Source organism: Panulirus ornatus, chromosome 19 (genome assembly GCF_036320965.1).
Source record: "Panulirus ornatus isolate Po-2019 chromosome 19, ASM3632096v1, whole genome shotgun sequence".
Classification (NCBI taxonomy): Eukaryota; Metazoa; Arthropoda; class Malacostraca; order Decapoda; family Palinuridae; genus Panulirus; species Panulirus ornatus.
Window position 1 is genome coordinate 13,595,228 of NC_092242.1, and position 12,519 is coordinate 13,607,746.

Below are 12,519 nucleotides of genomic sequence, written 5' to 3' on the forward strand. Positions count from 1 at the left end.
GAAGACTGGAACAAGGTGAGGTATCTGGAAGAAAATAGAATTGAGGGAAAGAGAAAAATATGGAAGGAAGAGAGAAACTGAAATAAAGCTGAGGGAACTGGACAGAGGAGAAAGAGCAGGAGGGCAGGAGAAAAATGGAAGGAGACGGACAAACTGGAGAGAGAGAGAGAGAGAGAGAGAGAGAGAGAGAGAGAGAGAGAGAGAGAGAGAGAGAGAGAGAGAGAGAGAGAGAGAGTCTGAGGATGACAGACCGTATAGCCAACCAAAGCAGAGATTGACATACACATTACCTCCACGTATCGTACTTCACCAAGCTCCTCAGGTTACCATGTGATCACAGGACGCAGACTACCTCGGGCGGGCGGTAGCACTTATCTACCTCCTCACTGACCATCGTGTGCCACGAACGGGAAAGCAACGAGCCAAATGCTTCATGATAATGCAGGGGGGGAGGGTTAATGTGAAATCACGTCTCCGAACCAATGTAGGGAAACGATGACCACAGAAACCTTCCTCCGCACCAGCCACATACCAGCAAGAAAGAGAAGGAAGAAAAAGCATATTTGGAGACCGCCGAAGTCTTTATCAAGGACAGGACACTGGTGGTCATCATCGTAAATTTCACCCGACTCTCCCTCCACTGGGGATAAGGGCACGATGGGGGAAATTTTTATCATTTCGATCAAAACCTGTTCAAAATCAGCAACGTCTGAGGAACGAAAAGCTGCTCAACAGATATATAAGAACGCCAAACATATCTTTTTTTTCCTAAAAGGGAAGAAAACTCTCCAGAATTTACTCCTAACATGACAGAAGGAAAAAAAAAGATGTATAAATTGGCGGGGGAATTCATATACAAGTCATCGTTCTGTGAACAAATAAACATCCTCGAGACAGATGATCTCATCCAACTCTTTTCTTTTATAAATACGATTCCCAGAATCATTCTGGCGTCTTCTGCCACTGGAGATGATAAGACCCTGTGGCATGTGTCTGCCGCATTGGAGAAGGTGCAACAGAAGAGGAACAAGAACACTTCCCTCGGGAACCACAAACCCTTCACCATGGAGCCACCTAGAATCACCAGTGTCCACAACGTGTGGCATTCTGCTTGTTAGGGCAGTTGGGGAGCCATCCTCTCCCAATAAGCCGCCCAAAATCCTGGCCACATTTGTCAGGGGCTCGGGCCGAGTCTGTGCGTCTTACAACCCTAGCTTTGTTGTTTCTCTATAAGGGAAAACACAAACAACAAACAATCGAGCAGGTGAGGATGAGGTGATCTTCCTCGTTGTCCTAGGTCGTTGCGGGCCATCACGGGAAAAGCCGCTGGATTCCAAGAGAGACGTAATAAGTTCTTTCGGTCTGTACGAGAGACCTGCCTGCCCATCTGAAAACTTTGTCTCTTTTTCCTTTTAGTGATTTGGAGGGAGGGAGATGGTGGAAGGCGTCGCTGCCACCATCATGTTTTGGGGATGTGCCGTGCGCAGCACAACCAACACACACACACACACACACACACACACAACACACACACACACACCCTTCACCGCAAGACGTACAGCCCACACTCACACACTTCCTCCCCTCGGGACTACCCCTTGACGCATCCCACTTCCATATCGTTTATTCCGGGCACCACATGCGAGACGCAGCTGGTGAGGGGCCTCGGGTCGCTGCTGACAACTCGTGCGGAAGCAAGCGAGACTCTTAATTCGCTGTGTATGCGGAGGGCGCGGCCACAACCTTTCCCCGCGCGCGCCACACACACACACACACACACACATCCATACCCTCACCATCATCAAGAGAGAAGCCACCATCCACCCGCAAGTCTGGCAACACAAAGAAAGGACGCGATATTGAGGCAATCATGAAACGCTACTTTTACAAATGGCGACAATCTAAAATCTGCGAACGCAAAAAGCCATATAGGGACGGATCAAACAGATGGGACAACACATCAAAGACAAGAGGCAGCCGGATACAGTGGCGAGGGAGATAAGAGCGCCGTCCCGGCAAAGCTAGCGTCCCAGGGGAGGGCGTCCTCGGGCACCAGTAAATGGACAGCGACGCGCACACCAGCTGGGTTCCCGCCAGTGCGGTGCGGGCGTCGTGGCCTCCACCAAACCACGACGTAAAATATGAATACACGTCACTGACGGCAGTAATAAAAAATAAGTCTAACGACGACGGCATGTGCGATCGACCTTTGTTCTTTTTTTTTTTTTCTTAAATAACGAAATAAGAGGAAATTCCTTGTATCACTTTTTTTTTTCTTCCCCCGGCACGCTGATCAGATTTGGAGAGCATTCCCCAGTGGGAGAAAAGTAACCTTGTTAAGTTAAAGTCTTTAAAACCCAGTTCCTCCCTATATTTTTTTTTCTCCCCCCTCTGAATTTTCGTCCCAACTTTCCCATTTTCTCTGAGGGCTCTGTACTGCCAACACACAGCACGATCAACTCACGCGGTATTACCGTTACGCTCTTAATCATCTTGGAAACCCCATCATCATACAATCAGTGAAGTCTGCCTCTATGACACTGCGATTCCTGTTCAAGTGTCGAGGATTCTTCTCCTCTGAACACACAAAGGACTGACTCGTTCCTGTGTGATGTTCTTATATTCATATGGGAAAATGCTAGTTTTACTTACAAATCTGAGAGTCTTCTATCTCAGGAAGTCCGAATTATCAACTCTCCCAACCTGCCCTCAAAACATGACCCCAGTGTAGGCTTCCCTTCCCTCTTCTATGGATATTACTTCGGTTTCTGCTTTCGAGAGAGAGCTGGCTTGGTGTGTGTGTGTGTGTGTGTGTGTGTGTGTGTGTGTGTGTACCTCCACCATCAGCGAGACCACGCAACACACATTAAGTCACCACGTCACATGATTACTGTGCGTCCGAGGGCAACTAAAGGGTGGGTCGCTGTCATGTCTCTCTCTTTCCCTACACAGCTAAGTTGTGGAGCTCTTCCCCCCTCATGTCTTCCAAAACAGCTGCAACGTGTGCCCCCCCCCCCTTTTTTTTCTAAGGGAGGTTTTCCACCTCCTCAGAACCTACTGTTTCTACTAACTACTACTGCTCATGTCTTTAGCCCTCTATCCAGGTCTGATATACGGTCTGGCCTGGATGAAGACTTCACGTCTATCTGGAGTCTTCGTCCAAACCCCAACTTTCCCCGACACACATTACCTCCCCAATTTCTTCTCTCTCTCTCTCTCTCTCTCTCTCTCTCTCTCTCTCTCTCTCTCTCTCTCTCTCTCTCTCTCTCTCTCTCTCTCTCTCTCGCTATCTTATCTATTGCCCGTGACTTCCAACAAGTTTGGTAATAGCTCAATAAATTGTCAGTGCGTCGTCCCCCAGGGCGGCACACAACCAGGGCGGCGGCAGTGTACACTGCCATCAGCAGCTGTGTGTGTGTGTGTGTGTGTGTGTGTGTGTGTGTGTGTGTGTGTGTGTGTGTGTGTGTGTGTACGGTGACACTGTCCCCAGTGCTCTTCTCCACCTTCACCCATCTTTAACCCACCGAGTACGATTGTGTATGACTCTTGATTACGACTTTACGACCCTCGGCTGCCATGACCTGGCCCCCTCGAGACTCGTATCAAAGACCCCATCACACCCGAAGGTCACACCGTCGCACTGGAAAAGGGTCGTGCCGTCGTGCTCAAGGATCGTACTGTCGTGCTCAAGGATCGTACCGTCGTGCTCAAGGATCGTACCTTCGTGCTCAAGGACCGTATCGTCGTGCTCAAGGATCGTACCGTCGTGCTCAAGGATCGTACCGTCGTGCTCAAGGATCGTACCCTCGTGCTCAAGGATCGCATTGTCGTGCTCAAGGATCTTAAAGTCATGTTTTAGGGCCGTACCGACGTGCTCAATGGCCGTACCATCGTGCTTCAGGGCCGAATCATCGTACTCAAAGATCGTACCGTCATACTCAAGAGGCCGTGCTCCTTAAAACCCAACTTCTCAGATCTATCTCGCCACGCCGCCATTGCCGTGGGCCCCGGATCAATACTTCAACACCTCCAAATCCCAACTCTCATCAGTCATTAATGCACAATTATGCGCCATCAGTTAGGATTCACGACGCACTAACCAGAGAGAGAGAGAGAGAGAGAGAGAGAGAGAGAGAGAGAGAGAGAGAGAGAGAGAGAGAGAGAGAGAGAGAGAAAGAGAGAGTGCGTGCATCTCTAACGTTCGAACTTGTTCAACGGTGTTCACCAGCATCCCATTGATAAGACTTCCACGGCTCACCTTGATGGGCAACACACGGCATGTAGTCACGGAAGAACCTCAGTGGAACTCAAGAACACGATCTGGCAATCAAACCCCAAGAGATCTGTGGGTTCCAAATGCTTCCACAGACTTGATGTTATTATGTCTTGGAGTCATGGCTCTTCCCCGACGTGACGTGGTGCTCCGGACAATGCCCATCATAAGACTGGATCGCGAAAGCCAACGAGTCTTCCTCATACACTGAGAGTCACACGTCACCATCTATATCCACACATACCCACACACCTCCTGTTGTACGCATCATTTACTTTTCTACTGCTACATGAGAGAGCAGAGCACGAAGTCTTCAGACAAAAAAAAAAAAAGGGTAACCGCATACGGTCGAGAAGTTCTACCCATACCACGACAATGTGACACTTACCCTCGCATCCCCAACACAGACAGACAGACATACATGGACTGGTTGTAACCCAGGGTCTTGAACTGGTCGAGAGCTGCACTTCCCACTCCTCCACAGTCGCCTCTATTAAGAGTATTTTTCTCTCCTAAAATTAGTCTGGGAGGGTATACTAAATTGTCCGGGTGGCCCCACTGCTCACAAGATAACAAGTTGGGCAAGTTTCTCTCCAGCTGTCACTGTTCCCCCAGGACCCGTCCCAGCCACAATCCTGATGACTCCTGCCTGGTCCACCCAAGCTCGTCCCCAGTGCAAAAAAAAAAAAAAAGAAGAAAAGCTGGCGCTTCCAAGGTGCCTGATCCACTCGGCTGGTCTTGCTGTGATGCACAGCACAAGCAGCTGGTGCTGTTAGGTCCACTCTTGACTTGCTCTTGCTGTGGTGCCTGGTCCATCCAACTGGTCCTACAGCGGTTCAGTACCGACTGTCCAGTGCGGTGCGTGGTCCAACGATCACACGGTTCTGTGGCGGGTATCTTCCTGGCCCCTTGGGCTGACCCGCTCACAGCAGGGCCTCCTTAGCGTCCGGGCGTCACAACGCACGCTCCAGTAACCCAACCCCTAACATCTAAGACTTCTTAAAACGGTTCCGAACTTCCCCCGCGCATCCAAAACTTGTTCTTTGAGAGTCAAACTCTGGCGTTCGGACGTGTCCACAACAAAGTTGAGAGCCTCCCTTGGAGACACTCTGGAAATGTCTCCAGGTTTCTTCTGCCTCCTCCCAGCCTGGGATAGGCCCAAGCTGCTGGCCTCTGGGTCTCTGGTCGACCAAGTCGCTGGCAGCCGCAGCCCGCAGGCACACGTAGCCGCCACAACCTGTTTGGTCTGGTGCACTCTGTAAATACTTATCCAAGGCTTGCTTGGATTTCTCTACCGCGTTCCCCATGGTGTGTTTCTGATGACTGCAGGCCTCAATTGTTGAAGACAATTAAGCCTCGAATGCTAAAGGCGTTTTCTCCTCCTGCATATCGCTCCTCTTTCTGATATCAGTGGCAGTATTCTACAGTCTTCCATGTCTCTCATGCCAAAGTGTGGGTCGGGGTACCATCCCTTCCACGATTTTCCAGGTGTAGACGATGACAACATACCTTTCCTCGTCTGTGCTCCCGAGAGTACAGGCCTCAGCAATTTCAGCCGTTGCCGGGAATTCAGTTCCTTTACCATGTCAACAGAACTCCGACGCGCTCACAAAACATTTCAGCGTATCACTAGCACTCCTCTCTCACGCTCACAACACGGTTCACGTGCCTCCCTAGCGTTTTGAGGAGCTCACAACTCGGCCTTGTCTGCAGCACTCCGAAGTGTCCACAACACAGTGCTGAGTCTCCCTAGCATTCCGACAAACCAACAACACGGTTCAGGGACTCCCCAGCAATTAAACGTCCTTACAACACGCTTAAGGACCTTCCAGCGTCCAGACCTGAGCATGAGAGAGATCAGTCCACACATCCCCCAAACACAGTTCAAGACCTTACTGCCGTCCGACACCCCCAGCAACAGAGTATAAAACCTCCCTATGCTAAAGGCCGCGCGAGTAGACTAACCGCTCAGGTGTCCACAAATACGGTGTCAGGCAAGACATTTCGCAGCGTCCAGGCGTCCCCTCCACAACACAGGTCGTGCAGTATTTTCCTGACGTACAGGCAGGCGTCCTCAGGACCCTTTCTATACAAGGCCTCCCTTTTGGGACCCAGATGTGCCCAGAACGCTGTCCATAAAAGGACTCCCCCTTCCATCCAGACTAACCCAGGACGAAGACCATGCAGGATCTCCTTAACGTCCGGACCTGCCTAAAACACAGTCCACGACCCGCCTGACGCTCACCCGTGCCTGTGCCGTGGTAAGTGCTCCTCACTCACCGTAAGAGGCGGGTCCTGAGTGTGTGAGCGTGTCGTCCTCCGCTAACCAGATCTCCTCTGAAAGTAATGCTCCTGTCGGATGTTCGTAATGTAAGTAATGCCGCTGCAGTGGGGCACACAGGAGACGCCCTGCCACGTCACACATGTCTGGATGCTTCAGTGTTTCTATCTAATGTATTCCCTCGAAGACGGGTCACGAACATTCCCAGTTCCTCAAGAGTCTTTAGCTTTCCACATTCTTATCATGAAATAACACCTGCATTTCGCATGTTCCTCTATCCCCTCCAACAACTTGCAACTAGAGTTGATTGATCTTTGAATAATTTTACCGACTTTAGCTCAACTTCTTAAATTTCTTTGAAGCGGACGAAAGAAACTAAAATTCGACAGACATCTTGACCTGAAAACTCGACTTAAGTCTTGTGTAGAGTATTGGAACAGCCTTGACGGCATCTGGTCTCCTACCTCAGAGTGTCTCCAGCGACGGCAGTGCTGGCATTCGTAAAATGATAGAAAGAATAACATGATACCACCGGCTGCAGTAGAGACACCAGCTGCTGCTGCAACAACAGCATTCAGAACAGCACGACGCTATCAACGACAGAGACACCGGCAGCAACAACAGAAGGAACAGCACGACACCACTGACGACAACAGCAACAACAGAAGCAGCAGCAGGTGCAGCAGAGGCAGCGACAAGCAGAGATGCGACACATAAACATTCGACCAACCAACATGTACGACCAGCTAACGAAGATGGCGTTCAGTATACACAATGGGAGGACAGGTGCCCATGTTCCACCCGGCCTGACTCGTCCTCTTGCTTCCCATACCACCACTCCCTGCCTCCTCCTACCTCTTCCTGCCTCATCAACACTCCCTGTCTCTTGCCACCTCTCCCTCCCTCGCTACCACCAACTCATGACCTCCTGCCACACCTCCCTCCCTCCTGCTACCTCTCCCTGCCTCATCAACACTCCCTCTCTCTTCCCACCTTTCCCTACCACATGACCTGCCACTTCTCCCTGCCTCCTGCTACCTATCCCTGCCTCATCACCACTTCCTCTCTCTCTTCCCACCTCTCCCTGCATCTCGCCCTTGCCACTATTCCAACCCCACCAGGTCAACCTCTGAAGCTGCAAGTCTGGGGGGAAAAATGTAGTGTGTCACAGTGCCGGTTCATAGAGACTTTAATTGACACACTCACTTTATAAACTGAGAGAGAGAGAGAGAGAGAGAGAGAGAGAGAGAGAGAGAGAGAGAGAGAGAGAGAGAGAGGAAAATAACTTTTGACCTTTGGAACCACTGAGGTTAACTGTAATGGCTGTTTCATGTGAACATTTGGTCCAAAACGCTTCAAGACACCGTGCGGGATACGTTAACCTTCACGGCTGAAAATGTTCAAGGAGTGTTTTCCCATGTTTTCTGTGCTCTCTCTCTCTCTCTCTCTCTCTCTCTCTCTCTCTCTCTCTCTCTCTCTCTCTCTCTCTCTCTCTCCATTTTTGCGAGAAGGTTGCCATTTGTTCCCAACTACCCATCTCCTTCGTTGATCATTCTTACCTTTTTTTTTTTTTCCTTTTCTCTCTTTCTCTCTCTCTCCTTCCTGATGAAACGCGTTCGCTATCCTTACTAGTTCCCATCCACCTTAGCCTGCGTGTACAGCTCCGTTCACCGTATTGTTCTATTCGTGTGTCATTTCCTCGCCCTCTGTCTCTCACGTCTGTCACCACACTCCTTAGTACACCACTGTTCCCTGCTTTCTATCTACTCGTCATTCGCACTGGCCGTACACCCTATCTGCACCCACCTCGTCGTCCCACGCCACACCGGGACCATACACATCCCAAAAATATACTCGTCTCATCTCTGTTCATCTTCCACTCGACCAATGAGACCGTAACATCACCCCCAGCGACCTGTAACTAACACACACACACACACACACACACACACACACACACACACACACACACACACACACATTTATAAAGATTCTCGTTGAGAAAAAACTTCCGGCCATGGTCTAACGAGGGTTCGTGTGGTCTTCCGTTTCCCCGGTGTTCTGGGAGAGGGGAAAGAGAGTGAGTTACATGAATTTACATAGACCACACAGACCCAAGACCCAAGCGAGGTGATCTGACTTTAAAGCTAGAAAAATAGTCTCCTTGTAGGCAGTAAAAGAAGGGGAGAGCAAAGCAAAGGCTCTCTCCCCATCCTCCACTCCCTCCGGCACACGTCGGACGGGAAACGGGCAGAAAAAATACCTTGCAGGATTAATAAGCCAAGGGAAATATTTAAAGGAAAGTTATAAAGTAGACTGAACATGAGTATGCCATGTATACCCTCACCAACGACACGCCTCCCATCGCCAACGACATGCATCCCTTTCCCTTTTGTTATAAAGACAATGCTGTGGGGCATCCCATCACTAACGACATGCATCCCTTCACTTTCTGTTATAAAGACAACACTGAGGCTAAATATGAGCTCCAGCCTCTCCACTTATCACGCCTCTATCATTCCTATTGATGAAGAATGATACAATAACTCTCATTAACTCCCTCAAAGCCGGTGACATGGGTTAATCAATACTGGTATGCTGACGCATCATGGCCCGGGAGAGATCAGTGGTTGAGAAGGTAGCATGATGTACCACTGCGTTATGATGACTGATTAAATGAATTATTCAATACCGGAGAGTGACAGGTGATGATCAAGCCTAAATTTGAAGGTATTGAGGGCGTTGCTCCGAACAGCGCCATCTGGGGAGAGCTGCTGGTATCGGAAGGCCCACAGACGGTCGGAGATGATGGATGTAGTTAATGAGAGAGAGAGAGAGAGAGAGAGAGAGAGAGAGAGAGAGAGAGAGAGAGAGAGAGAGAGAGAGAGTACCTAACATTCTACACCAGCAGTCCCGTACCCTAGCCACACCCGCCATCAGACACGCCCTTCATTACCTGCGTCCGTCAACGGCCATACCACTTCCTCCACTTCAGCTCAAGTCACCACCAGGTTTCCCATGCCACCACCACGTACGTCTTCCCTGAACACTACCTGCCATCGTCTACAGTCTCCCCCCGCCCCAGCCACATCCACTTCCCTAGCTACGCCCACCACTAGTTACAACGTCCCTCAACCATGTCTACATCCACCCTCGACCGTCTGCACCCTCCACCATAGTTGCCGTCTTGTCGGACCGTCTCCAACTTGGCCTTCCACCGCTGTGGTTGGTCTTATCTTTTCGACGAAAGACGCAACAAATTGCGGCAATCTGTCGTGATTGTTAGTTTCCTCCAGATGCTGACAAGTGCCGGGAATTTTCCTCCATAAAATTAAGGAGTTCGGTCCCGACCGCAGTCGCAGCCAACCAGGCTAAACCATCCACCAAGTACACCAGTTAAATACACCATCACCTACCGACCTCCTCCACCTACAGCTTACACTTGCTACACTGAGCATGCACTACACCTTCCACTGACTACACCCTACACCAACTACAGCCGTAACCAACTGCATCCATCGTCCCCGACCATCTTCGACCCTTCCGATACCAGCAGGTCTCCTCAGCTTATCCCCACCACCCCACCAGTAAGACAGCTGTAGCCCTCCTCCCAGCAACAACACCCACCCCACCAGCAAGACAGCTGTAGCCCTCCTCCCAGCAACAACACCCACCCCACCAGCAAGACAGCTGTAGCCCTCCTCCCAGCAACAACACTCACCCCACCAGCAAGACAGCTGTAGCCCTCCTCCCAGCAACAACACTCACCCCACCAGCAAGACAGCTGTAGCCCTCCTCCCAGCAACAACACCCACCCCACCAGCAAGACAGCTGTAGCCCTCCTCCCAGCAACAACACCCACCCCAACATCTACAGCCACCCCCTCTCCCCAACTGGCGTCATCGACCATCCACTACACCCATTGCCCCTCGCTATCATGACATCCACTCTTAAACTACTTCCACCATCTGCTGCACCTTTAAACGACCTCCTCCCCCTAGGGGAAATCTCTTCTGGCTGTGGCGCAGACAATACACACTGGATCCCTGGCCACTGGGAACACTCCGGGTCTTCCTCCTTCACGCCATCAACACCTGACTCTTACCCTTCCTGAGGCTCTTAAGGCCGAAGATCCACAACCATGTGAACGTCTCACTAATTCAACCTGAAACTAGTGGACAATCTCCCTCGCCAGGTGGCGGACGCCCGGTCACTGTGAACTTTCCATGTATTTTGAGTCGCCTTCAGCTACTCAAAACTGACGGCAAAATAACCAAATCCCTTAGTGATAAGAACCTAGAGCGAGAGACCCTCCCTCAGGCCCCGACTGATCTAAGATTCCTTTGTCAACACAGCAAAAAAAAAGGTGTTACATCCTTGTCGCATAAAGTCTGGGGAAAGAGACAAAATGCTTACATCACTTTTTCTTCCAAGTTTTCTACTCCCGGGCTCAAGCTCTCAAAGACTTAATTTATTAATACCACACGAGGACAGGGTCGTCAGGGTGGGGGAGGGCGGGTTCACCTTCCTTCCCTCCTCCTCCTACAGGCTCTTGCAAGATAGCTCCTCAGTCGGTGTCGCTACAAGTCACTACTCACCTCTGGCACTTACATGTAACATGACTCCAAGCTCACTCATGTCTCGTCCAGCCTCCCGAGTCCCAAGTCCTCGGACTTGGGAGGCAAGCAACGAATCTACATCATCATATGAGAGAAAAAAAACAATAACAATACAACATGGAACAGTATGTATACTTACTATGTATAAAGTAGGAAGGAGGAAGGAGACTTCTCCGTAGGATGAGGATACGGAGACAATACAAGACAAGAGGAACGAGAACGGGGTCGAGATACTAACGTAGTTCTGCGCGATGTCCGGATGGTTGTGCTGGATGCCATCGTCCAGGATGGAGATGACGACGCCCTTGCCGGTGAAGCCCCTGGCCCAGGCCGGTCGCACGTTCATGTCGTAGCCCTCGTTGGCTCCCTCCGACAGGTACCACTGCTGCGAGTACAATGGGTCCGGGAACCTGCTGTTGGGAGAGGGGGGAACACAACGGTACAGCGTTAGTCAGGGGCATCAAACACACACATACGCTCACAATGCCTTTGTCTTCTACGTGTCTGTGTAAAATACCGATCAGCACAGACGGGGAGGGAGTTCTACACTCGGGAGACCCTTCTGTGTGTGTCATCATTTGTGTGTTATGGACAGGGAGTTTTACACTCGTGTTGCCCCCGTCTCTTAACTTTGTACATGTACCATGCCTTTTCTGTTATGTTCACACACACACACACACACACACACACACACACACACACATATATATATATATATATATATATATATATATATATATATATATATATATATATATATATATATATATATATATTATAAACCAGCCCCAAAGGGAGGATCAGCAGCTAGGACTGGCTAAGTGCCGACTGCCGCACCCTGGAATCGAACTCGGGCAAGCCCATCCTTGAACCACGTCCATCAACACTACATCACGGAGGCCCGTGTGTGTGTGTGTGTGTGTGTGTGTGTTTTATGGAGTACAAATTGTGAAATTACATTAAAGGTTCACAACAGGTTCATCCTACCTAACACTAAGTACAAGGGGACCTGAAATAGTATTATAGCAGGCAGGAGTGAAATCACCAGCCGCCATACACCCCAAGGTTCGCTTCATTAAATATTCCAGTAAACTTACAACATTATGACAGAACTCTGGCTAACGCTGAACACAGCACAAGACTGTTCTAAATATTCCAGTAACGGGCCGGAACAAAGAGAGTTCCTCCCCAGTGCAGCCACATTGTGGCCATTAAGCCCCTCCCTCACCCCGGGGAGAAGCTAAGTTAAAACTGGCCACTTAAGCTCCCTGGGGAGGAGGGAGGCTAGACGACTAGGTAAATATGGAGACTGCTGAGGTAAACTGTTACGAGGAAGATGGTCTCGG

General features: G+C 50.2%; 1 protein-coding gene across 2 annotated transcripts in view; it reads right to left on the reverse strand.

Moving 5' to 3' along the window:
• Window positions 1-12,519, reverse strand: part of LOC139755400 (furin-like protease 2) — a 551,049-nt gene that overhangs the window by 123,370 nt on the left and 415,160 nt on the right. Inside the window, exon 4 of one of the 2 annotated variants that reach the window (XM_071673673.1) lies at window positions 11,412-11,586. In XM_071673673.1, coding sequence (XP_071529774.1) covers window positions 11,412-11,586 — 175 coding nt within the window. The remainder of the gene's footprint in view (window positions 1-11,411; window positions 11,587-12,519) is intronic. The other variant, XM_071673674.1, reaches the window with a different exon arrangement.